Genomic DNA, 27056 nt, shown 5'->3' with positions numbered 1-27056 from the left:
TTATTCCAGCATGACTGGCCCAATTACACATCACATGAAAAGACAAAATAGGAATATTATCAGAAACAGAGTGGACATTAACGGAAAGCAAATTACACTGAAGTGCCTTTGAAGTCCATATCATAGCCATAACACCAAAAAAATTAATCATGATTAATGTTACTACAATGTAAGCTGAACAAATAATATTTTACCATTTATTAGAATGCATTGCTGAGTTAAAGATAAATTGTTTTAACTTGTAAATAGACTAAGGAGAAAATACTACCGAGATTTAACTCATCTTCTCCATCCATCCCTGTTTATTTTCATTTCTGTGAATGACATTTAGCCAAATGTTACTCAGTGAGATTAGTTCCTCAAGGAGGCAATTACTAAAACTCCACAGAGCAGTAATCTGTATAGAAGAACACCATGCTGGAGAAGCAAAAAGATTCTTCTGAAAATTTGTGTATTTATCTTATCAAGATTCCTATATGGGCTTGTGTAGACAGAGAATTAGTGTGTGGCAAGCTGAGATGTATGTTGACAGTGGGATAGCATGCTGTGCATTAACTGGCAGTGTGGAACTTGCTACAGCGCACTAAAAATGTCCTAATATGCTTTGATTTACTCTGCTTTGAAATGGGAATAGGTCAACGTGAACTAGGAGAACTTTGAGTGCATAGGAGAAGGGTCTACATGGCCATGAGCAGCATGCTAGTGTGCTATAGATTTGCACCCTAATTTGCTGTGCACTAGCTTTCTGTCTAGAAAGGCCCTGTGTTAGAAAAGAAAAGCGAATTTAGGGTAAAATTTTCAAATGTGTCTAAGTGACTTAGGAGCCTAAGTCCTATTTTCAAAAGTGACTGAGATGCCAAAGGTCCCACTGACTATCAGGGACACCGAGGCTATGTTTACACTGCCCTGCAGTTGTGACTACTGAGATGTGAATAGCACTACACATCAAAGTTCTGAGCTGTAACTCCCCTGTGTGGATGCTGCAGGTGTGAACTAAAAAGTTCCTGGTTCACATTAGTGTAGTCTTGCTTGTTGTCCAAACTGCAGGGCAGTGTAGACAAGCCCCTAGATTCCTAAGTGGAGAGAGGTATGGAAAAAGATAATCAGTGGTGTCCCCTAGGGGTCTGTACGGGGCTCAGTCCTATTCAACATATTCATAAACTACCTGGAAAAAGGGGTAAATAGAGAGGTGGCAAAATTTGCAGATGATACAAAACTACTCAAGACAGTGAAGTCCCAGGCAGGCGGTGAAGAGCTACAAAAGGATCTCTCAAAACTGGGTGACTGGTCAACAAAATGGCAGATGAAATTCAATGTTGATAAATGTAAAGTGATGCACATTGGAAAATATAATCCCAACTATACATATAAAATGATGTGGTCTAAATTAGTTGTTACCACTTAAGAAAAAGATCTTGGAGTCATTGTGGATAGTTATCTGAAAACATCTACTCAATGTACAGCAACAGTCAAAAAAGCAAACAGAATGTTGGGAATCATTAAGAAAGAGATGGATAATAAAACAGAAAATATCATATTGCCTCTATATAAATCCATGGTACACCCATATTTTGAATACCGTGCGCAGATGTTGTCGCCTCATCTCAAAAAAGATATACTGGAATTGGAAAAGGTTCAGAAAAGGACAACAAAAATTATAAGGGGTATGGCACGGCTTCCGTATGAGGAGAGATTAATAAAACTGGGATTTTCAAATTGGAAAAGAGACGACTAAGGGGGATATGATAGAGGTCTATAAAATCATGACTGGTGTGAGAAAGTAAACAGGGAACTGTTATTTACTCCTTCTCATAACACAAGAACTAGGAACCACCAAATGAAAATTAATAGGCAGCAAGTTTAAAACAAACAAAAAAGTATTTTTTTCACACAATGCAGTCAGTCGGTCTTTGGAACTCCTTGCCAGAGGATGTTGTGAAGGCCAAGGCTATAATAGGGCTCAAAAAAGAACAAGATAGGTTCATGGAGGATAGGTCCATCAATGGCTGTTAGCCAGGATGGGCAGGGATGGTGTCCCCGAGCCTCCGTTTGCCAGAGGCTAGGAATGGGCGACAGGGGATGGATCACTTGAAGATTCTCTGTTCTGTTCATTCCCTCTGGGGTACCTGGCATTGGCCACTGTCAGAAGACAGGATACTGGGCTAGATGGACCTTGCTCTGACCCAGTATTGCCACTCTTATGTTCTAAGTGTATAAGTCACTTTGAAGTAGGGCTCCTAAGACACTTAGGTACTTTAAAATTTTTGATCCTTAATCTATTCTCATCATGTTGTACTCAGTGACCTCCTTCCATCCCTTTCTTCTCTGCCCATTGTCCCACCCCGAATCTCTAAATAAAAAGTGATCATCTGTACATCTCAAAATCCACCATGCAACTGAGTGGTAATGTCTGAGAAACATGTGGTGGGAGAACATGACTGATCAGAAAAATTTGGTTAAAAAGTAACAGAAAATATAATTACAAGGTGAAGACAAAGAAGCTATGAATGCTTTATATCTCAACATTTTAAAATATGCCATGTAACGATCTGCAAGTCACATAAGGTTACACAAGTTGCATCAGCATATTAAACAATTCAATGAAAATATCATGGAGTATTCCCCAGTTAATACACAGTATGAGCAGGACAGTTCCTTCAACTATGCATCCAGGCAGGGGCAAAGGTAGAGGAAACACTGCTCCTATTTGGCTATTTGAAGATGTGTCCAGGTGTGCCAGAAGTACAGGGTATCGCTAATCTATCCTAGAGCAGGTACATTGGGAGTGGGCAGAGAATGGCTGAAGCTTTGGCTACAGTCCTCACAATGTATTGGTCAGTAGAGGGGAAAGTAACGGCCTGGACAAAAACCAAACTACCTCCACCACTGAAGGCATGATTCCCACACTGAGGGAACACACTAAATGTGTTGCCCGAACACAGGGCTTGTAGCAAAGCCACAATCTAGTCCTATCACGTGTCGCCCATCAACACAGATGGAGATAGTGTGATCTGAGAGGAGAACAAAGTGTTTGCAACATTTCTGAAGAAATTTCTCTATACCAATCACCTTGCCATATATGCAGTCATAGAAAAAAAACAAACAAAACAAAAAACCTAAGGAAAATAAAGGTCAGCACATATGATGTTTAATAAAATCACTGCCAACTTCTTCTTTTACCTGCCGTCCACAGACTGTGGATAAATAGGGTAGTAGAGACAAGACTTGTAGGCTAAGCGAAGGATCTCTTTCAGAAAATATTTGGATAATGATGGAATTACAGGATTTAGAGCAAAGTGGTATAGATGGCCATGTTCTCCTGCTGGTGATGATTGAAGTAAATAAAATCTTCAATGTTGTAATGTGAACGGATATATCAATATCCTAGGAAATAAGACATTTTAAATCAGTGATATGAAAGAGTTGTGTTTTTGTGATAAAAGATTTGACAGCAAACTGCCTTTCTATTAGTAATGATAAAGTTTGAACATTGAAACAAGACTACCTGAGCGCTATTCACTAGCAAAGCACAGTAGCCAAACAAATGGTTCTTCACAATCTTTCCTTTGTATCAAAATCAATTTTTATAACTCATCATGCTTTATTTACTATAAGAAATGTATATCTGACCCCAGCAGTAAAGCACATGAGTCCCTGACATTTTTTTGACAGATATTTACAAAGAAATATGTTTTCTATTTTTGCAAGGTATCAGAGAGAGGCCAGATTGTCTCTCCCACAGTAAAAGCTGAGCAGGGGGACTTTGGGGAAGAATATCTCTGTGAGGAGCCCCATGCATGAATTCCTTCATCATCCTGTTAGAGTTGGGGTTTGCGCTAGTTTAGCCACCTTACAGACAGCAACCCCTGATTTCAATGCATTTGGAAGAATTAAAAACCATCTATGAAAATCCTTACCTTGCTCGATATGATTTTAAAACTGAATATTACAAATCTTTCAAGAAAGATTTTGCCCTTTTTAGTGCCAGAAAAATGCCAGAAAAGTTTTAAATTTGTAGCAACTAATGTAAAACAGAACTGGAAATATTCATCCTCTTCACTCCCAATTACAGTTGACAGCTTTTCTGTCTGCTCCTACCCCTCCTCCCTTATCTATTTTTAAAACAATATTAATTTCTTTGAAGTTAAATCTGTATGATGCACTTTACTCAGAAGCTATTGTAAAAAAAGGCAATTTGAAAGGAGTGGAAGTGCCATTTTCAAAATGCTGGAACAAACTGCTGATTTTCTCTTTTGGAATATATGGGCCAAAATACAGGTTTGTAGTATTAGATTTAAAGAAGTATCAAGTCAGAGAGAGAGAAAGAATGGTTTGAGGTTAGGGCTTCCGATTGGGATGCAGGAGATTTGAGTTCAATTTTGTGCTTCACCTCAGACTCCCTGTGTGATTTTGGACAAGTCACTTAATCTCTGTCTGTGCCTCAGGTCCCCATCTGTAAAAAGGGATAATAATCCTTCCTCTGTCTGTCTTTGTGTGATTGTAAACTCTTTGGAGAAGGGACTTCTACTGTGTGTGTGTACAGTGCTTAGCACACGGCCAAGATCTTGGCTGGGGCAACTGTAATACAAATAATAACAAAGTCAGCATTACAGTGTGCAAACTCAGGGCACACATCTTAAATAGAAAAAGGAAAAAAATACAAAGAGATTTACCATTTCATTTTTAACAACAGAAATGCCAACTATCTGATCCAAAACTTCTGCTACAAATGCCTGGACAGGTGTCCCATCCTGAAGACAAAGGATAATATGATCATTGATTTACATGCAATATTAGAATTTCTAAGTTGCTATTTGATCTTAACTGCAATTTTCAATAACATGCTAAATGTAAATACTTTCCCCTCTCTATTTCTGTGCACTGTTCTATTACAGTCATCTTTCCCTAACATAGGGACCAATCCTACAATAAGCTCCATATGGATGGACCCCTGTGCCCAAACAGAGTCCCACTGATGTAAGGTATATAGTCCTGATCTTGCTCCTCTGGAAGCCAAGGGCCACTTTCCCATTGACTTCAATGGATTAGGTTTGGACCCTAGGAAAGATATATTTTAATATATGGTAGGTTTAACATTGGACAATGCAATGGACAGCAACTGGTATGTCTACAACAAGTACTCACTGGATCTCTGCGAGCCTGAGTGAAGACCTTTAAGTCATCCAGTATACTGTCATTCAAGTCAAGAGTTTTGATGAGCATTTCAACAGCAGGTGTATCACTAGTTGTCGCTGCTCTTACCTTAAATGACCTATTAAAGGAGATAAAAATGAAAAGTTTGCCCTGCCGATCAACAGAAGACTTCATTCACCAGTTCAATCAAGTCAATGCCTTTCACTATCACTACCTCCACACAGTTATTTAAACATGAAATGTACTGTTCTATGCAAATTATTTTCAAACCTGTAAATTAGCTCATTACATAATTGACATAATATGTCGTACATGGATCTGCACAATACTTGGCCGATGTTAAAGTAGATACGGCCCAGCCCCTCATCACCACTCCCAAGCAGCACGTAGCCTTCTAGTGAATGAGGGTGAAGCCCATCACAGGAAAGAACCAAAAAAACCTTACAAAATAGAATCAACCAAAAAAGAAAAATATACAGAGAGAAACAATCAGACCAAATTAGGAAAAAGGACAGAGACAGAAAAGAGAAAATAGAATAAAGAAGCCATGCTGGAACACTGAGCAAGAGAACATTGGGGACATCAATGCAACATCAATAAGTTTCCAACAAAGAAAGACTAGGAACCATTGTGTTAGGCCCTGATCCTGCAAAACACCTTTCTCACTTGCTTCACTTCAAGCATGTGAGTAGGCTTAAGTTTATTCAAGTGAAAAGATCAACTTGTATGTTGAAAGTTAAGCACACGTGTTTGTTGGACTGAGGCCTTAGATTGTCAGCAAAAATGGCACAGACTAAATGAAATTACATGGGCAAAAATAAAAATGTTTACAGCAGTCCAAGGACGAAAAAAAACTGTTGCAGGGTTAGTTTTCCTTTCAGTCTAAATGATAAATAGCAGGCTTTAAGTCTAAATTTGTAAACTGAATAAAGAGTTAAAATAGATTCAGTTGGAACATTAAATCAAACAGTGAATGTGCATAAGAGATGAAGGCCTAGCAGATGGGAAGCAATGAGAGTCACTTGTGGAGTATAATAAAGTAAAAGCAAGCAGAAAATGGGTTTCAAATTGGGCTTTAAATTAAACCAGAAAGTAATGCTGCAATCTTGCTGATAGCAAACCACTATGACTAAGGGTGCAGAACATTTCCCATTCCATCCTCCGTTTTCATACGCTACTCTCTCTTGTAGAGTAGTGGTGAAATATAGTAAAATTATAGGGCATAAAAAGAAAAGCAAGGTGAGTTCCACTCTTGCCTTGCTAGGGTTGTCATCACTTATACTCAAAATTATTATTTTGTTTAATCACTGTTATGACATCTATTATTATGAGTAGGCTTTGGTGCAGAGGTGGGTTTTACGACACAAGGTGAATATGGTCAGAAAGAATCACATTCCGATCTCCTTTGCCAGGATGTTCCACAGCTGCCCAGCACTGAAAATACCTCCAACTCTTGACAGCTTCCCTTTGGACGCTTCCACTACTGTGTTCCTGGTAAGCACAGCAGTCTTGGAGAGCTAGGGATGAAGAGGCAGGTGCTACAGAAGCCTTGTCTCAGCCCAAGAAGATGTTTAAAGTATGGAGACTATGAATGAAAAGGGAGTCTGGGGTGGGGGCGGGGACTGGAGATCTAGTATTATGTGTTCACTGCAGTTTAGTCCCACACAGGCTGGGTGTGTTGGAAAGGTGGAGTTTGATTGGCTTTGACTGATAGCCCTGGGCAAGGGAATGACAGTAAACCATTCTTGAGCTGCTGAATGAATGGATCATAGTTGCCATGCCCTTGAGGAAGAAGGCGGCACGAAGTCTTGCCTGAACGTCGAAAAACGTATTCTTGGGTGCTATTGCTACCATGTTCTCAAGGAACTTGGGACAAGTGTGAGTAATTTTTAATCTTTTTACTATTTTAATAATCAGTGAGAAGAAGGGATAGGTATGGCATACATGTGTGCACAGATAGTTAACTAAATGTGCATCTATTTGGTTAGAGGAATTTGCTGATGAAGCAGATGAGACTGAAAACTCAGGGGCTTAAGAGCTTGGTATGCTGGAAGCTCAATAGCTCTCCATTTTGAAGCTGGCTAGCTCCAGATGAAGGAACCGACAGACCCAACGGGGAAGCTGACAGGTAGTTACGTGTGCGACTCCACAAGCTCAACAAGAGATGTTATTGTTCAGTGAAAAGCTTGTATATAGTCCAAAGCTGTTCAGCTGGCACAAGGATACAGTGAACATGCCAGAACTGATACCCTCTCCAACTCCAGTCAAAGACCTGGGGGCAGATTTTCAGCTTGTGTAATTCGTCATAGCTCTATACTCACTTTAAGAGAGCTATGAAAATTTACACCAGCTAAGGATCTGCCTCCACGTTACATGAGTCTCTGCAGTCATCAACGGGAGGATGTCAGACCTGACCATCACAAAACCAAGTATTTAAGTTAAACAGGATTCAAAAATATAAAGTTTGACAATTGCATAACACCAGGAAAAGACAGTTACCTTTTTCCGTACCTGGTGTTCTTCAAGATGTGCTGCTCATGTCTATTCAACTTCGGTGTGTGCACTCGCCACATGCACCAGTGCTGGAAGTTTTTCCCTCAGCTGTATCTGTAGGGAACTGGCTCTGGCACTCCTTGGGTGATGCACATATGCGCGGCATATAGGGCACTGCCAAACCTCCACCCTCGTTCCTTCTTGCCAGAAACTCCGACAATGTGGAAGGAGGGTGGGTCATTGAATCGACGTGAGCAACTATCCTGAAGAATACCAGTTACGGAAAAAAGGTAACCATCTCTTGTTCTTCGACTGAACAGATGTCCTGGATCGGAACGTGTGCTAGGAAGGCCGCTGAAGATGCCTGCGCTCTGGTTGCGTGGGCTCTGATGATTGGCAGCGGGGCCCCTGCCAGCTCGTAACAAGCCCTTATGCAAGAGGTAATCCAATTAGAAATCCTCTGCATGGACACCAGAAGGTCCTTCATCTAATAGCTGTAGAGAAGAAAAACTGAGTCGACCTACGGAAAGGCTTTGTCTGATCTAGGTAGAAAGCCAGGGCCCTTCTTACGTCCAAAGTGTGGAGGTGCCTCTCTTAACTAGTCTCATGGGGCTTAGGGCAGAAGACCAGAGGGAAGATGTCCTGGCACATGTGGAAAGTGGACACCACTTTGGGAAGAAAGTTCGGGTGGGACCGGAGCTGGACCATGTCCTTATAGAAGACAGTGCATGGTAGTTCCAAGGTCAGGGCATGCCGCTCAGAAACTCACTTCACCAGCATCACCGCCACCAGGAAAGCTACCTTCCACAATAGGTGAGACAGGGATCACAAGGGCAAAGGCTCAAAGGGCAGGTCCATGAGCCTGGACAGAGCCAAGGTGAGATCCCACTAGGGACCAGGGACCAAACTTGAGGAAAAAGTCTCTCAAGACCTCTGAGGAACCTGACCGTCATGTCACGGGAGAACACAATCTGCCTCTGGATGGGCAGATGAAAGGTGGAGATAGCTGCCAGATGCATTCTGATAGAGAAGTGTGCCAGGCCCTGATTCCTAAAATGAAACAGGTGGTCTAAGATTGACTGCACAGAAGAACACGAAAGGGAGAAGCCCTGTTCAGCCGCCCAGTGGGAAAACCTTGTCCACTTTGCCAGGTAGGTCTGTCTTGTTGAGGGTTCCCAGGAGAACCTGCTGGACTCCCTCCAAACAGGTCCGTTCTCCAGGGTTCAGCCACAGCATCCATGTCGCAGGTGGAGAGATGCGAGGTGGGGTGCAAGAGGCGAGCATAGTTCTGTGACAGCAGGTCTGGTCGGTCCAGCAAGGACCACAGGGGGACTGCTGCCAAGCTCAACAGCATGAAGAAACCAATGTTGGTGCGGCCACGCTAACTTGGGCCCTGTCTCTCTTGACTTTTGCCAGGACCCTGATGACAAGAGGGATCTGGGAGGGAGGGAGAGAACATGTATATCAGGCTTCCCGCCCAGGACAGGAGGAAGACATCAGAGAGGGGGCCCTTGCGCCCAGACCCCATCTGAAGCAGAAGTGGTGGCACGTCCTGTTCTGCCTGGTGGAGAACAGATCCACTTGGGGAGATCCCCACCTCTGGAAGATTGCACAGGCTACCTCTGGGTGGAGCATCCACTCATGGTGAGAGCAGAAGTCCCTGCTTAGGTGATCTGCTAATGTGTTCTTCACCCCAGGAGATGACATGCTATTAGCTGGATTCCATGGTTGATGCAGAAGTCCCAGAGATGGAGTGCCTCTTGGCATAGGGCTGAGGATCGAGCTCCTCCCTGTCTGTTGATATAGAACAGGGGTCAGCAACCTTTAAGAAGTGGTGTGCCGAGTCTTCATTATTCACTCTAGTTTAAGGCTTCGCATGCCAATAATACATTTAACCTTTTTAGAAGGTCTCTTTCTATAAGTCTATAATATATAACTAAACTATGGTTGTATGTAAAGTAAATTAAGGTTTCAGAATGTTTAAGAAGCTTAATTTAAATTAAATTAAAATGCAGAGCCCCCTGGACTGCTGGCCAGGACCTGGGCAGTGTGAGTGCCACTGAAAATCAGCTTGCGTGCCGCCTTTGGCACCCATGCCATAGATTGCCTACCCCTGATATAGACATCGAGGCTGTGTTGTCCGTCGACTCTGACCACTCTGCCCGACAGGTGAGGAAGGAAAACCGTGTATGCCTGGAAGACCGCCCTGATCTCTTTGAGTTTGTGTGTAACATCATCTCTTCCAGGGACCACTCACCATGGGTGTGGAGATTGCTCAGGTGCACCCCCAACCAAGATACAAGGCCTCTGAGACTAGTTCAGAGTGGGGAGTGCTGTTGACGGGGACTCCTTCCAGGACATTCCCAGGGTTGGACCACCATCGGAGTGTGGTGAATATCGTTGCGGGAATGGTGACGACCTTTTTCAGGTGGTGCTGGGACTGGGAGTAGGCCATCGTCAGCCATTGCTGCAAGGGTCGCATCCAGGATCTGGCATGGTGCACGACATAAGTGCATGCTGCCATGTGACCTAGGAGATGCAGGCAAATCCTGGCCATAGTCAGAGGAAATGCGGAGACTTCCGCGATGAGGTCCGCTAATGCCCTGAACTTCTCCAGTAGCAGCAATGCTTTGGTGGAGGTTGAGTTGAGCACCATGCCAATAATTCTATTCTCCGTACCAGAACTTCCTGGCTCCCTAGCTTCTCTGTGGAATCTTGCTTCTTGGCTTCTTTTACCTCTAGATACTAGATTTGCACTAACATTTTTTAAGCAAAAAGGTCCAAGAGGTCATCTTTGTACCCACAGTTAACTGCAGGAAGCAATTTTTAGCATGAGTAAAATGGTACCTGCAAAAAATGGAGGCAGCATTCAACAAGAAAGTCGATCCATTGTCAGTATGATAGATTAGGAAAAACTATCCTGGGTCTGTGTATTCTTATTTCTCTCCCAGCATGGAATAAACCCATTCTAGAAGTCCAGTTCCTCTGACTGCTCAGAAAGCCAGGACACTATTATTATTATTATGCTTTTTAGTGAAAATTGAAGGAAAGTATCCATTAAGCATTTCAGCCTTTGCTTTGTCATCTATTATTTATTCTCCTTCTCTGTTAAGTAGCAGAGCTACACTTCCATTTGCCATCCTCTTTCTTTTTGCGTACTTGATACGTTTTCTTATTCCTTTTACTGTCTTTGCTAATCAGTACCTCATTTTGTGCCTGTGCCATTCTTTTTCTGATTTTGCCCCTTGATTCAACTCTGTGATTTCTCTTTTAATCAATTTTATGCAACTCCCTTTCCAGTCACCAGAATTTTTAAAGCTCATGGTACTTCTAGAACATACTGATCTTTTACTTTTCATATTTTGCCCTTAAGTGACAGCGAGTTCGCTGCTGCACATTGAATTTTATGTTCTTCAGAAACTTCCCATTACCCCCTTTAGATCTTCTGATCATGAAACTTCACTCATAAGCTAATTTTGAAGTCTGACTTCAGAGACTCTTCAGAAGGAAAGTCCTCCAGAACTGCAGGCAGTCTGAGGAAAGGTCACTGATGCCCTAACCTTTGTGCTTTCATGGAAATAAGCATACCACTTGGAATGCACGTGATTTATGCAGAACTGTAGAGACTTTTACAAAACCTTGAAGACCAGTTTAATTTTGATCACAAATATCAAAAGGACACATGGCTACCAATCTCACTGATGAATTACTCAACAGCTGTGCCTGAGATTACCAGTGATTACTTCAATGACTTCTTACGAAGTGCAAGATGAAATAGGTTCTTTACATAATACACAGAAGCCCAGTTTCCTTGTCTGGAAACAAGCTTTTGCATAGGCCCATGAGTAACTGTTGTTATTGCATAAATTATTGGTATATCACCCGAGGTGACTAATTACAAGTTCAAAATGGAAGTGTTGCTGAGCAATTATTCAATGAACAACAGAATTTACAAGACAATGGGATGGACAATATATAATTGTAACAGGGTGCACTGGGCTCTTTAAGGCGGACTACAGGCCCAGCATGGCTGCTACACTATGAAAGAGGTGGAAGACATGAATCTCATAGCAAGAAACTTTATCATGCTAAACAGTGTAAGAGTTATAATAAACTATTAAATTCATGACATAAGACCATGGCCAATATCCCAGCAAACGGCAATGTTCAGAGTATTCAAAACTTAAAAATACAAAGTACATGCCCTACAAGAGAAAATTAAGAGGTAATTAAGGTGATGAACTAGACTTTCCCAATGAAGTTATCATTGTATTCTGTGTGTTTCAGAAATGCATTGCTTCAAAGGTAAGGCAGTCTTTGACGGAACAACGACCTCCTGTGTCTTACATACAATACTCCTGTTAATACACCCTAGAATAGTGTCTGCCCTTAGTGCAACAGCATCACACCATTGACTCATATTCAATTTGTGATCTGCTATACCCCCAGATCCTTTTTCTGCAGTGCTACCACCTACCCAGTTGTTCCCCATTTTGAATTTATCCTTTTGAATTTTCCTTCTGTATGCAGTACTTTGCACCTTATTGAATTTCATCTGATTGATTTCAGACCAATTCTCCAATTTATAAATGTCATTTTGAATTTAATCCTGTCCTCCAAAGTGCTTGCAACCTCCCCCAGCATGGTGTTAGCCACAAATTTTATAAGCGCACTCTTCACTCCAGGATCTATGTCATTAATTAAAATCTTGAGTAGAACTGGGCCCTGGACAGACCACTGCAAGCCCTGACTTGAAGTGTCCTCTCCCTCCCAGCTTGACAGCAAACACAGATAACTACTCTGAGTATGGTCTTTCAAATAGTTGTACGGGCATCATATAGAAATTTCATCTAGACCACATTTCCCTGGTTTGCTTGTGAAAATGTCATGTGAAACTATGTCAAAAGCCTTACTAATGTCCAGATGTATCATGTCTACTGCTTCCCCATTATTCACTAGGCCGGTTATCGGTCAAAGAAAGAAATTAGATTGGTTTGTTTCTTATCTGCCCCATGTTTATTACATGCTCTTAGTCTACAATTAGATAATTCAGAGAATTTAATTCTTTTATACCACTTTGCATCTGTAACTAATCTGAATCTGTTAATGTAACATTTTAACGAAGCACTTTACTGTGCTTATTACTTTATAAGACATTTAATATGAATTTTTGCAAGCCAGTGAAGCTTGTTTGCTTTTGCATTTGTAGCCGTCTCCCTATTTGTAATTTCACTGAAAGAAAGTCGTTAATTAATTAATTTTAAATAAAAATATAAAGTACTTTAGTCACGGTCTATACAGTCTCTTTATGTTAATATACTTTGTTATAGCAAAATGTTTACCTGAGCAGTCCTGCACGGTGAAACACATAGAGCTCATGATCAAGAGTGGAGTTGCTGGAAGGATTAATTCGAACAAAATTCTGGATCAGAAGGAATTCTGGCACAAGGTGTGGCACTGTGATGATGCAAAAGTCTTTGTCCTGAAAAGATTGACAAAGAATAAATACTCTATATCAGTCAATACACAACAAACAGGTTATTCATGATTTTAAAAACAAGTTTTAAACAGGTTCCCACTGAGTCTTAAGAAAAAACTGACATATAAACGTAGATTAACATTTAAAAAGGACACAGTGCTACAAGTATAATTCTCACCTACACTCTTTGGCACTCTATCCCTCTCTAGTGGATCACATACAGATGTTGATGAATTTTGGCTACAAGTCCAGACATACCTTTTAGCTGAACCTCGTGCTCTAAGATCCAAGGTCCCCTAAATACAACTTTTGTTTTACTGAGGACTCAGTGAGACAGCTTACTGTACCCATATGCCACTTCCACATAGTGCTCCATACCATCTGGAAGGATGGAGTGCTCTGAGATCTGTCAGGACCATGCTGAGGCATCACTCAGAGGGCAGAGTTAAGGTTGTGGGATGGAGGATTGTCTCTATGGATTTTAGAGCAGTTTGAAATATCAGCTTTTAAAACAGAAATTTACTTGTTAGTGCAAAACTTCCTGAGGATCCCCTGCAGAATGTAGGCAGAGAGTAACTAATATGTACAACACACATTCTCAGAAATGGCCTCAGTGCCAGGACTCGAAGTACATGTGTGCTTCCCGGGTTCAACAGCCACAGCCTGTAACTCTGAGTTAGCCTCCTATTCTGACATCAGGCTGGCTGCAAATACTCTGACTTGCAACAGAGCCCCAGTTCTGCTGCATGTACACAAATTACTTTCTCTGACTCATCAACCTAGCTCAACCAACCTTGTAGATCCAACTTTGATCTTGAATAATTTTTAAAATATTGCTTTTCACAGAGGTGGTGGGTGCTGATCTCTAGCGGAGATCAATCCCAAGAGGATGAAATCAGTTTGTGGTGAATCTGAGCCAAAGTTTGAATCCTTGGCGTACACAAAAAATTACAGGAATTCTAAAATGTTGATGTTACATGATTTGGGGGGAGTGGCTGTATCTTGACAACTCGTTGACCAAAGAGCATCACATTTGGATAATTAGCCCTATCCCAGATCCCCATGAAGCACAGCAATTTTCAAGACAACCAGAGTAAGAATGTGAATTTCAGAGCACTTTGGAAAAAAACTCAAAACACTGTTAAATTGTAAGCTAATCTCAACTTTATCCACTGTGGTGCTACCACCCCACAATAACAAGTGATTCCTCATAGAGATTTCCTTCCCACAGGCTCCTAATGCTGGTGTGTAGGGTGGGTCCCCTAAAAGAGGGAGGAATCAAGCTAGGTACAAGTTACAAGTGATTTTATTTCTTATCATACCATTTTCATTCACTTTCAAAGAAAAGACTTGTTTCACCTTAAGATTTCACTTATACGTACTGGAAAGAGGTTGAAAACATATTGCAAGAAATCCAGTGACCTGCAACCAAGAGCAAACACTTTTATGTGAATAAACAAAAGCATATTCAACATGTACTACATATTTCAAAAGATTTCTCTCCCCCATCCATCCAGGCAGCCCTTATTCATACTTCCTAATCGGAAATTGCATCTAGTTCAGCACTAATCAGTTGCAGAAGTTGTACGCTGTATTTCAACTGTCATTTTCTAGCGCCTAAGGCAGCACTGCAAGCAACATTAAGCTTAGAGATTTGAGAATCTCTTAGACTCAAGGGAAGTCTCCTCTGTGCGAGAAAGAAAGAAAAGTAAGACGATGTTTACTCAGAAGCATCCTGCAGAAGACTTTTAGAAATTTTGCCAGAGTAGCATTAGTGCCCAGTAAGTCTGATCACCGGGGGTACAAAGAGTTGTAGCTAAGGACTAAGGTATTTCCATCGTGCACCAAAAGAGTTACTGATACACTAATATCCATTTAGTAGACCTATCCAATACCTTTAAAATTAAAAGGAATATCTATACTTTGAAAATTGTTCCTGTACATTTTCCTTCTTTTCACTTTTCACCTACCGGTTTGGAATAAATCCCCTTTCTTTTCCCTGGTGAAAGTGAAACGTAAGGTTCAAGCTGAGTAAGGCAATAGAAACTTAATTATTTTATCCAGTTTCTGCTACATAAAAGAATGTGAAACTGTTTTAAACCCAGCAAGAGTTATGTGCTTTATTTCTACTCTCCCAGAAGAGAAAAAACTACGTATTTTATATGCATCCGACACTCACATGCACAGTTATTTCAAAAGATTAACAACGGTGGCAGTAAATAGTTAAAGTAAATAATACTTGCTGTGGTTTCAGTCCCAATAAGAATGGAAAGAGTAATAATTTTCAACTGAGGTGTTTATAATCGAGTGGATAAAAGTGAAACTTTATGAAAATACAATGACTCCACATGTTGGGATTGGGATTGTAGAACCAAAACAATACAGTAACACATTCAGCTATCCTGTATAATATAAATGTAAAGCTATGCTTAATTGAGAGGAGTCTTCCCCCCCCCACACACACATATAGTAAATCCATGACAACGCAATGTCTCATTCTCCAGCACTCGGTATCTTCTTGACAGAAGTGGGCTGAAGAATGGGGACAGCCCCAGAGGGATCAATTTTTTTTTTGTCATTAGCAAAGGATCAAAGAATCTAATTTCAGATAGACTGAAAGTTTAGTTCATTCATATATCACTTCCTGTCCACATTCTGGCTCTAGATTTAAAGAGATGAAAACATTTGATAACTAATGGATACTACAAATTCTTCATTACTGAATTCCCCTTGAGCGGTAAAAGATAGTGACTTCTCAGTAACTGTTACATTTCTGCAAATTACTACTCTTGATCTGTGCTTCTGCATGCAAGTTCAGCAGGAACTCCTTCAGTACAAAACTCTAAGATACCACTCCCAGTTTAGATTATCTCATGCCATCCTCTCTGAAACCTGTTCTACCCCCAGTGCTCTAGTGGTCAGTTTCTTTCACGGAAAAAGGTAAACATACACTCAAGTAAAGTTAAAGATAGACAGATATATATTGTATATGATTATTATTATATATATTTAAGTCACAAGATTTACAGACAACTCAACTGCATCGACAAGGCGGCTGTTTGAGTGTTAAGCTTAGAGAAAAATAGTTACAGGTAAGTAATGATCTCTTTCCCAGAGATATCCATCATGGAGTCTGACCAATTCCAAAGATGTCTCTAAGAAAAAAATTAAAGAAGACTGCAACCTGTAGTGTATAATGATAAGCAAGGTGAGCATACCTTGAGCAGCAGCAACAATGGCATGTGTGAAGGGGGAAAGGTCAAGAGAAAAATATAAAGGTGGACAAATAAATTAAAGATACATCCCCTAGCAAAACAAAACTGCTAGAGGGCAGAAGAGCTGGACGTTCTTAACCCACAAATAGGTCCTGTCTACATGGTGGAAATTTCCCAGCACAGCTATAGTCCTCCTTTGAGCAGGGGGTTGGACTAGATGAGCTCCTGAGGTCCCTTCCAACCCTGATATTCTATGATTCTGTAGCAAAATAACTATTCCACTATAGCTGTTCCATTACATTGGGAGCTATTCCAGAATAACTCTCCCATATGGACTTACTATTACAAAATAAAAGTGATCTTATTATGGAATAATCATTCAATTTCTCTTTTATTTTAAATTAGAGTGTCCACATGGGGAAATTATTCCAGAATAGTGTAGTGGAATTCAGTGATAGCTGTGCCCATCGATTTCCCTTGGTATACAACCCATAGATTTGTAAAACTGACAGTTCAAAGCTGGATTTCTCTCTCAATGCTGAATCTAGGCAAGACTGCTTGGTAAAAAACACACAGAAGATTATATGGCTGCTCTGCATCTCTCCTGAATGCGAACACAATGGATACTTGCACATGTAGCACATATACCTCTCAATATAACCTTTCCTTTTTCTTCCTGGTACGTGACAAGGGAATGTCTTGTGGGACACTGCCCAATCTTACACGTAACAGGATTTCCTGACCCAAGAGGCATGATCCTGACCCTCCTTCTTTGTTTACAAAAACCTGATTGTCTTTTTGAAACATAGCCACCTGTTGGGATACTAAAATATCGCAAGGTTCTTAGAACAATTAGGACTGCCATCATATCCAGAAAATAGGCACACAGCTGCTGATACTCAATGGGGTGCATAACACCTTTTTTGGGTGGGGATGGGGGCTCCCCATTCCAAGCAGGGTGCATCTTTGGTGAATCCAGTTGGTATTGAAGGAATTTTGAAGTCCACTTCTAATTATACTTTGTTTCTGGCCTACCACTAAGTGAAGCTTAGATTTTGTCAGTCACCGAGGGTCTCCTGAGGCTGTCTCATGTGGAAATGTGCCATAGGTATTTCAAATAATGTTACAGTCAGACTCAAAATTCATAACTTCATCTCTAGGAAACACCTGTTGGCTCTGGTAAATCATCTGTCAGATCCACAGTGATACACATCTCATCCTGGAGAAGTGGAATCTAGCAGAGCTGCTACATACTGTATTTCTTTCTGGGAAACAAACTAAACTGGGACTTTTGAGTATGTCTACATGGGGAAATTTACCAACATACTTACAACGTATAATTATACTACTGTAGTTAAACTGGTGTAAACTCGTGTGCACTCTCTTATTTCCAAATAAGAGTGTCCATGCAGAAATTACACTGATATAAGTACAGTGGCATAATTGTGCCCGTACATTTCCACATGTAGTGAGTAAACTACCTCATTCTTGGAGACTCATCCTTGGAGACTATTTAAGCGTGTTTTCTGATAAACCAATCATGCAGATCAAGGGCATCATTCGTTCGAAAGAGAGGGTCAAATTCTATATTTATGGTCTGTGGCCTGGGGTATAAATTTAGGACTATATGCTCCCCATAAAAGCAGCAAAGAGTCCTGTGGCACCTTATAGACTAACAGACGTTATGGAGCATGAGCTTTCGTGGGTGAAAAACCACTTCGTCAGATGCATCTGACGAAGTGGGTATTCACCCACGAAAGCTCATGCTCCAAAACGTCTGTTAGTCTATAAGGTGCCACAGGACTCTTTGCTGCTTTTACAGATCCAGACTAACACGGCTACCCCTCTGATATATGCTCCCCATAGTACACAGTGTCAGTGAGAGATATACAGAGAGATCAAAGGGACAATAAGACATATAAATAATAACAAAACATTTTGTTATTTTGGTGCTTATTGTTGCACTCATCAGTGAGAAAATCTGTTCCCATTAGGATCACTGCCATTTCTGCTCTTTGTTTCTCTTCCTTCAACATCCTCCTATCTCTTCCTCCTTTCTCTCCTTTTATGAGTCTCCTACGTTCTTTCCCCTACGTTTTCTTCCCTGCAGCAACTCTCAGTTTCAATCCCCTACTTCCAATTCAATGTGTTTCACTGCCATCCCCTACCCATATTTATTGCTGAGTGATCAGAGACTGAATAGTTAAGGCTGACACCCAAGTGTCATCATGGAACTGTAAAACTGACATTCCAATCAGATTAACAGAGGAATTGACTCCTCTGGATCACTGTTCTAAGACATCTGCAGACTCAGGCACACACTAGCAGGCAAATATTGTGTGCACACAGTTCATGTTTAGAAGACTACTCTCTACAGTCGCCAGGGCTAGAAATTTACTTTAAAAAGTTTAGATTCTGGAGCATCCAAATAAGTCATATGGGCCACATAAATATCTTATGCAGGCTGGATCTGGCCTGCAGGTTGTATATCTGACACCTTTCATCTAGATAAGGAAGGACATTCACTCATCTATGAAAGCTCACGGTCACTATCACCAAGCATTTGATGGCAACATGCAGCACTGATACCAACCCAACAGGCAATACACAGTATTGTTGCTGTTTCCACATGAAATCTGAAATACATTCCATGCTTGAGATGTATCCTTATGTAAATATCAACAAAGTCTAGAGCACACACATATTATTGTTATTTATTATTTGTATTGAGGTGTAGAGCACCTCACAGCTTTCTCTCCCAGCAGTTTAGCATTCTGACTCGGCTTCCTTCTTTTACCATTATCTCCCCTGTTCTGAGGGAGAGGGCAGTCTATAAACTGCCCTCCTCCAGAGAGTTCCTCCTGATTGGCTGGATGAGAGGAGACACTGCCACACCCTACCCACAGGGCTCCTAATCCCAGGCCTGTAAAGGAACAGAGTCCTGGAGTCCCTCCCCCACGCCATTCAATTCCTTATTCCCTGGCACTGCTTCCTCTTTTCCTCTACCAGGCCATTTCCTGGATCTTTGTTCAGTCCAGCTCCCTGGCATGGGATCTTCTGGCCTCCTCCACTCTAAAAAAGACAGGTATACCCCATTACAGGATATGTGAGCCTTGTTCCACTGCGGCAATTAGTTTTTGCCCCCCAAAAAATGGCTGCTTACATTGCAACTTGGTAACTTTTCTGTCATAGGGCACCCCATCAGAGGAGATGTGTGAAAAATTTTAGGTGGAAGGCGAATGCTTCATAAAGTTATGAGTGAATGCACGCAAAGAGTTAGATGGAAATTAATTCAACCTTAACTGCAGCAGATGTTGTTACTCCCACAGTTGCCTTAGTAAATCAGAGTTCTGTTAAGCTGTTATTAGAAACTAGAAACCGAATACCTATATGTCTATACTTGCCTTGTTTCATGTTTCTCATCAATACAGAATAGCTGAATACAGAAAGCAGTTGCAGCTCCTCTGTACACAGGATGAAAGGAATCTCTCTCGTCAGTCTCTAAGGTAGGTGTCCCAGCGGCTTTCAAATCTGTGCCAATGACATCATCTACTGGCAATTCAGCATTGGAAACAGTGTTTACACCCTCCTTCTGCAGCAAGAAGAGACAAGGGACCAAACTGAAACCACATTTCCTTTTTTGTGTGTTTGTTTAATGAGTCTTTTGTTGCATCATTCTTATCTTACAGCATTCCCAGCAGAAATACAGAGTTGTATTTTACCCAGCACACTACTTTCTGCCACATCTAGAAGTTTAGGGGGGCATTTTTAATGAAACTTCTGATGGCTATAAAATGATTAATGCTTGCAGTAAAGAGGTTTGAAATAAAGACAACAATATGTTTGGGAACATATATTTCTCATTACTGTCCCTATGTGGAACAGTAACAGAAATTTAATCTTAGGAAATATTTTCCAGTGTAAAAATTTGGAAGAACAAAAATGAGAGCAATTCAGAAAATGTCATCTTGGAGATTAACAACCGCTATATTTGAAGAACAAGAGACTAGTTTTGAAAATATACTGAAAGGAAGAATAAAAGACAGATACAATTGTTTAAAATTCTATGGCCAAATTCTCTGCTAACTTTGACCCCATACAAAATCAAATTACTTCACTGGGGTAGCATAGGGTAAAAATCATGACACAGTCTTGCATAGCAAGGGAACCTGCGTCATCTCACTTAAAGAAATGCTAATGTCCTATGTATGAATAGTTGTACTTCATAAATATTATTCTTTGTTGCTTAAAATTTTTTTCCTCTTAGATCTGCATGGAATAATTCAGATTTGGTATATTGGTCTCCCTGAGATCCAATACCAAATCTACCAATATACTAAAATTGATTACTACTGTATAGCTCTCAAATGAGAACTTTGCACAAAATATCCATACCTTATACATATTTAAAATAATCAATCCACTCAATGTGCATCATGTCAATTGATTTATTATAACCTGCTATGTCACCTAAATGCTAATATTGAATAAAGTTTTCATAACAAATTATTTCACTTTAAAGAGTGGAAGCAAATCACAGTGTCAATACAGTTGGGAAACAGCCAATTATTGACATTTACTTTTAAATTCACTGTTCATTCCAAGTGAATTTAACATTTCCCCAACAAAGGCCCAAATAAATAGGATTTGGGTAGGAAATCTAGCAGGTGTTTGCCTGAGGAAGAAATTTAGAATCTGCCTTTCTCTAGTCAGGGGGTAGAATGCAATGTGGCCCTTCTGCAAGGGTTCTTGGTTACTGGAGTCACACAACTATGGATTCTTCTTCTTTGTCCTCTAGTTATTCAGCATTTAGGTAACACATTTTCAAACTTTTCTCTGGAACCACAAGGGCTAGAATCTTATCTTTTTTTTTTAAATGAAAGCTGAGATTCTGTTCTAATAACATGGCTCCAGGAGCTGAAGCTTTAAGAAAAATACCAAGTATTGCAAAAGTTGGCAACAATGGGAAAACCTAGGATGGCCACGTGCCAAAAAATGAATTTCATTCAAAAATGCACCAAGGATGAGCATTCTGATAAACTCTCAATTGTACCTGGACCTCACCTCTGAAACAGTATTCTGAACACTTTCTGTTGTAGAATGTGAGGTGACAATATCCAAGGTTTGGGGAAGGACATCTTCAGTTTTAGTGCCCATCTGAAGAGAAAGTGATCAGTAACACATACAAATTAACATTCATGAATCATTTGTTTTCCTATGGATCACTAATTCTGGACATATTGAGCGCTCATTCATAACTCTGATCCCTTTTAAATCAATGTAAAAACTCGCAGCGCTTTCGAAAGTCCCCTCTATGGAGCACTACATAGTGTAATTGGCTCATGACTCTTGCCATTTAAAATTGTCCTTTTAAAACCAATTATGTCTGCAGACAGGCAGCTTATTGCAACACCAAGGACAATAAAAACACATACAAAAACATTCCAGAGTATTCCGCTTGGTTTCTTCATCCCAGATTCCTTTAGCAGATTAAGATTCATTTAGTCAGGCTGTTACTGCAACTAAACTGGAATCTGGTGATCCTAACTCCACCTTCCTTGTCATCTGCCTTACCAGATTTACGTTGGCCTGTAAAGGCTGCATCTGAACTAGTTAATTTCATATAGTTTTGATTCACCATAAGAGGCTATAGTATAGACAAGACATGGGGATTTTTACTACTTCTCTTAATTCTACAACACAGTGGCAAAAATGCCAAAGCTTGGTCTACACTAGTGCTTCTCCCACAGCGGAGCTTCTCTGGAGCTCACTTACAGCTATGGTGTTTATTAAAGTAGACAAGGCCTAAGTGCGCAGCTCCCACAGTGTTACAGAATGCAAGCATACTCATAGTCAGCCAACCAGTCAGTGGGCAGTGCCTTCCCCAAAGCTGCATCAGGGCCAACTTCATTCTAGCTATTTCCTCCTCTGTTTTCCAGATGCTTCAAGACAATTCAGATGCCAATGGTTTCAAAATAATCCTAATGACTACTTCATAACTTCCCTGAGCCTTACTGCACAGGAGTGTATGAATGCTCTTAAAGTACGGCAAAAGAGTTGGAAATAGAGGGACCCTAATAGTCTGACATCTTCAAAATCACAGGAGTAGTTTTGTAAAAGAACAGACAAGCAGATTTATAGTTAAGTACTTACCCAACTCCAGTGGATCTTGCTAGATACTTTAACTACTCAGGCTAGTCTGGCTACATCTATAGTACACACCACTGGCAGCAGAGGACAGTGTACATGTAGTTAACATGGCATAGTGAATAGCAGGCTGTGTCCACACGTCACACTGCGGCATGTAGCTATAAGTGTCAGTGAAAGGCTCTGGCAGAGGGGAGGCAATGGAAAAAGGCTTAAACAGCTCCCCACTGCTGGAGTCTTTCACTGCAGCGAGAAAAGACTCTGGCAGTGGGGAAGCGTTTCCACCACCAGAGCCTTTCCCCATTCCTGGAATCCTTCCCTGCTGCAGGGAAGGGATCCAGCAGCAGAGAGCTGGCAGAGCCTTTTCCCACTGCCAGAGCCTTTTCCTGCAGGGAGGCAGTGGGACACTACACTGCTAAAAAGAGCAGTGTAAACAGGGAGGCATGACTTGGGTGAATAAAGAGCCACATAGTGAGACTAGGCATAGTCTGAACTCCTCTTTTGCATGTATTTTTTAAACAAGCAACAAATAATCTCAATTTTTATCCTTCTGAATTTATGACTACGTTTCTAGTATTTTATTGAAAAGGCATCCTGTATTTGATAGTTATGGCATTTATTTAAATGTCCAATGAATTATGTTTAGTAATATTACCTGAATATCCATATCATGGGCACTAATACATTCAGAGTTTTGAGATAAAACAGATTCTGCTTCTTGACTTGTTTGGCTGCTTTTTTCTTCATCTGAATAATGAAAAGGAATAAATGCATCAAACAAGCTTACAAAATGGAGCCATAAACATCAGAATCACATCAGTACATAAAGTATAACTCTCAGCAGAACACCACCATTAAGATACTTCTTATGATCATGGTTAAGATTGAGCCATTACATTCATTTTAGTAAGACTTCAGCATATCTGATTATTTACTCTGAAGACAAAATTTGTAGAGGTCATTTAAAAACAGAGGACTTGAACAAAAGATAACTTGGAAGACATTCCTGACTAATACTGTGTTTAGATGTAAAATTAAATTTGGACTTTAACTGAAGGGGGACAGTGTGGGTCAATGGCTGAACTCCTAATTGGATAGTCTGTCTCCTAGCATTCAGTACCCATCTCTGATGTGAATCACTTAACCTGTCTCCATCAGTCTTTCCATCTGTAAAATAGAGATAATATTTCTCTAATTCAGAGGTGCTGTGAGGCTTAATTCATTAGTGTTTGTGAAGAAGTAACACATCCTCAGATGGCAGGTGCCAGAGCAATCTGAAGTATTATGATTATCATCTATAAAATTAAGATAGTTAATTCCCTACCTTAAAGGGAATATAGTTACATTTTATGGAAGTCTGCCCTTTGAGATCCTGTGCATTTTAGTGGGAAATTATCACACAGTGCTTGAAAAATTCTCGGACAAATGTGACATCTCAAAAGGCATAAATGAAAGTACTAGTCTACTCATAGTCTCATTCTTTTTTTAAATTCAAGAGTCACTAGTTTTCAGTATAAACTACTTACTCTACCTGCTATAGACACCCTTTACTAAAAAAAAACAACAACAACCAGGAGATAAAAGAAAATTTCCCTTCTCTCCTTTCACTCCCAGTCTACCTGAGGAACTCTCTCCACTCTCTAGTTTTTTGTTGGTTTTTTTAAAACAGATTCTTAACCTTGGGAAACTAAAGACATATTTTATGGGAGGGATGCTGGGCAATTTTTAAACTTTGGCCCTAGGCAACAGTTTGGCTGGCAGTCTAAAAGGGTTAATGATGCCTCTCCTATCTTGTTACTTACCTAGCTCCTCCATTGCAGCTGGTGCTTGCCTTTGGGGGCTCAGATTAGACATATTCCAGGATCCTTTTACACAACTGCTGCAGCTCCTTTGAAGCACTGCAGCATCTGCATATGGATCTGGGAGCACATCTGAGCCTCGAGGATCTGCTAGACTGGCAACGGGTTTCACCTTCTTAGTATAAGCCAGGGTTTTGGTTACCTATGATTTTCAGTAGCAGCCAGGAGTCTCTCCACTGGATGCTGAAGTAACTGCTTTAAAGCACTGTGTCAACTAGTTAGAAATGATATTTGTTATACTTTTCATTTCCAAAAGCTGGACACTGGCTAATCTGCTTAATGAACACCCGTTTTAGCAGAGGAGGCAGATAAATACAAAGAAACCAGTTTTTAAACTATGGTAAGTGAAGCAGGGATGAAGGGGCTCTATAAACAAGAAAGGAAAGGACAACACACATTCAAATTTACTGAGACCAGATTTTAAAGTCTACACAGCGCTGAGCACACTGACTGAGCTCAATGCCTAGTAATAAAAGCAATAATGATGGGATTCTGTTTTAGTCAATTGCTAACAGGTTAATAGTATTTTTTGGTGTCAAAAGTGATGACCAAAGCAATAGGATTCAATTAATTTTAGAGACTTGCCATATCAACTTATACTTAGCCATTGAAAGACATGATTTTTTTATTATTTATACAGAGAAAGAGAATATTGTGTAAATAGAGTTTCTAGTATTACAGTTTAAACCAGTAAAATCCAATTAAAGCATAAATTTGAACAATAGAGTTAATTTTGTTAATATTGATAAACAACAGATTTCACAATTTTCACCATGTTCAACATTTTATTCACATGGACCCAATCCACAGCTGGTGTAAATTGGCATAACTTCTCTGAAAACAATGCTATGCCAATTTATATCACTTGATGATCTGGTCCAAGGTTGTTTCCTCGCATTTAAAATGCTAAATGGCAGAAAAATCCAGATAAAAATGTCCAGAATCAATTTCAGAATGCTTATGATGCATTATTGCATTTTATTGGTAATGGCTTAACTGCTGTTTTACATTCATGTACTTACCTGTTTTACATTCATGTACTATTTGTGCAATAGGACCCTACTGAAATCTGACATTAATGCAGCAGAAGTTGACTGCTGTGTTACTTTCATTCCATCTGTGTGTTTGGCAGCCTTTGGGTAGCTGCCTTACAGCAATTACACAATTTTGGTAAAAAAACAAACAGTCTCTAAGGCTGCACTGCCAGGTAATGAACACTATATTCCCTCTGAAGTCAATGAGAGGTGAGATTACTCAACAACTTGCAGGAACGGTCCCTTAGTTTACAGTATAATATCAAGATGAGTTACTTTAAATAATTTGAAGTCCTACTGAAGTCAAATGTATATTCAATATGTGGATCCAAATATTAACTAATTATAGTTCATTTAAGTGAGAAACGGTTAAAAACATTGATGGCATCAATAAATTAAAACACCACAAAACCCCACAAAAACCCAGTCAATTAAATAATCACCAAAACCCCACAACAATAAAATCTGGGATCCCTATATGTAAGCCATTTCATATATGTTAATTACCGGTAGTTATCAAAATTCCCAAAAGTCACTTTCAAAATCCTGAAGACATATTCCTAGTTCATCTTTTTATATATTTAAAATGAAGTCTCTGAAGAGAAGCTTTAATTAACAAAAACTCTTTGAGATTTTAAGATAAAGTGTGCCAAAACAGTAACCTACGATTTTGAAGAGTTCTGAGCCCTCAGAGGGGGCTTCAAAAAACTCTCTGCATGCTTTGTGTTGAGAAACCTAACTAACTTACAGTTAGATTATCTGAAGTAAGTAGTTATTGGGACAATCTCGGGCAATTTCATTTGTTAAATAATGAGTTCAAAGGCCTAAAATAATTCAGAATGATTTTTTTTTTAAAACCTATAATCACTGTCAGAAGAAAAAATGTTGATGCAAAGTACAGGCAAACAAAAGTGCACATACTATATATAATATGTGGTTTCTCTAGGGGTATCACAGATGGGCACCTTCATAGAAATGATCAAATGTCATCCTAATGAATCCAACAGTATTTCTCATTAATACACGCCTCCAGTTTACACATAAATATTGATGTTTCTGATTTTATACTAAAATGCAACCCTCTAATGGCTCCTCCATCCAACACAGTCAAATATAGTTGCATCACTGTTATTTGTATATGTACCATACATGTGAGATCTGGAAGAACATTATCCATTGTAACTGTAACTGAAGTAAGAAAGACTTCGACCAAAAGAAAATTAAAAGGATTCTCTTTGTTAGGTTGATGGTAGACGTAAAAGTCAGCAGGATCAAAAAGACAGTTCAATAAGAAGCCTGATAAAACCTCTTGAATCATTCCCACTGTATCATAGTGTTTTCTAGCAACCAATTCCTGACTCCATATAGAGTAACAGCCAAATTACTATAATTATCATGAAATGTAAGTGGCATATCAACATTACGTTAAACATAGATTTTGTATACTCTTTCATTTTTATTGCCCAGTATTAGATTTTGAAAGGAAAAACATCCACCACCTGTGGTCTCCATGTACAAGGGCTAAAGCAAGTTAAACAGCTTGGAAATCATTATTATAGCTATTTATACATGAACATAGCATTTCTTGTACCATAGCTTACATTTTAAATATTCAGACTTTGAATTTATTAAAGATATAATGGCCCATATTTTCTGGTGGTATAAATTAACTCAG

General features: G+C 39.9%; 1 protein-coding gene across 1 annotated transcript in view; it reads right to left on the bottom strand.

Moving 5' to 3' along the window:
• Positions 1 to 27056, bottom strand: part of CFAP61 (cilia and flagella associated protein 61) — a 189331-nt gene that overhangs the window by 136613 nt on the left and 25662 nt on the right. The window contains 10 exon segments of the mRNA XM_030558110.1: positions 3182 to 3319; positions 3322 to 3378; positions 3381 to 3384; positions 4674 to 4751; positions 5146 to 5272; positions 12990 to 13129; positions 14509 to 14548; positions 19746 to 19933; positions 21406 to 21498; positions 23144 to 23235. Of these exon segments, the coding sequence (XP_030413970.1) occupies positions 3182 to 3319; positions 3322 to 3378; positions 3381 to 3384; positions 4674 to 4751; positions 5146 to 5272; positions 12990 to 13129; positions 14509 to 14548; positions 19746 to 19933; positions 21406 to 21498; positions 23144 to 23235 (957 nt within the window).

This window comes from Gopherus evgoodei, chromosome 3 (assembly GCF_007399415.2).
Source record: "Gopherus evgoodei ecotype Sinaloan lineage chromosome 3, rGopEvg1_v1.p, whole genome shotgun sequence".
Classification (NCBI taxonomy): Eukaryota; Metazoa; Chordata; order Testudines; family Testudinidae; genus Gopherus; species Gopherus evgoodei.
Note: the sequence above shows the minus strand (reverse complement) of the source record. Positions and strands in the feature narration are given on the sequence as shown.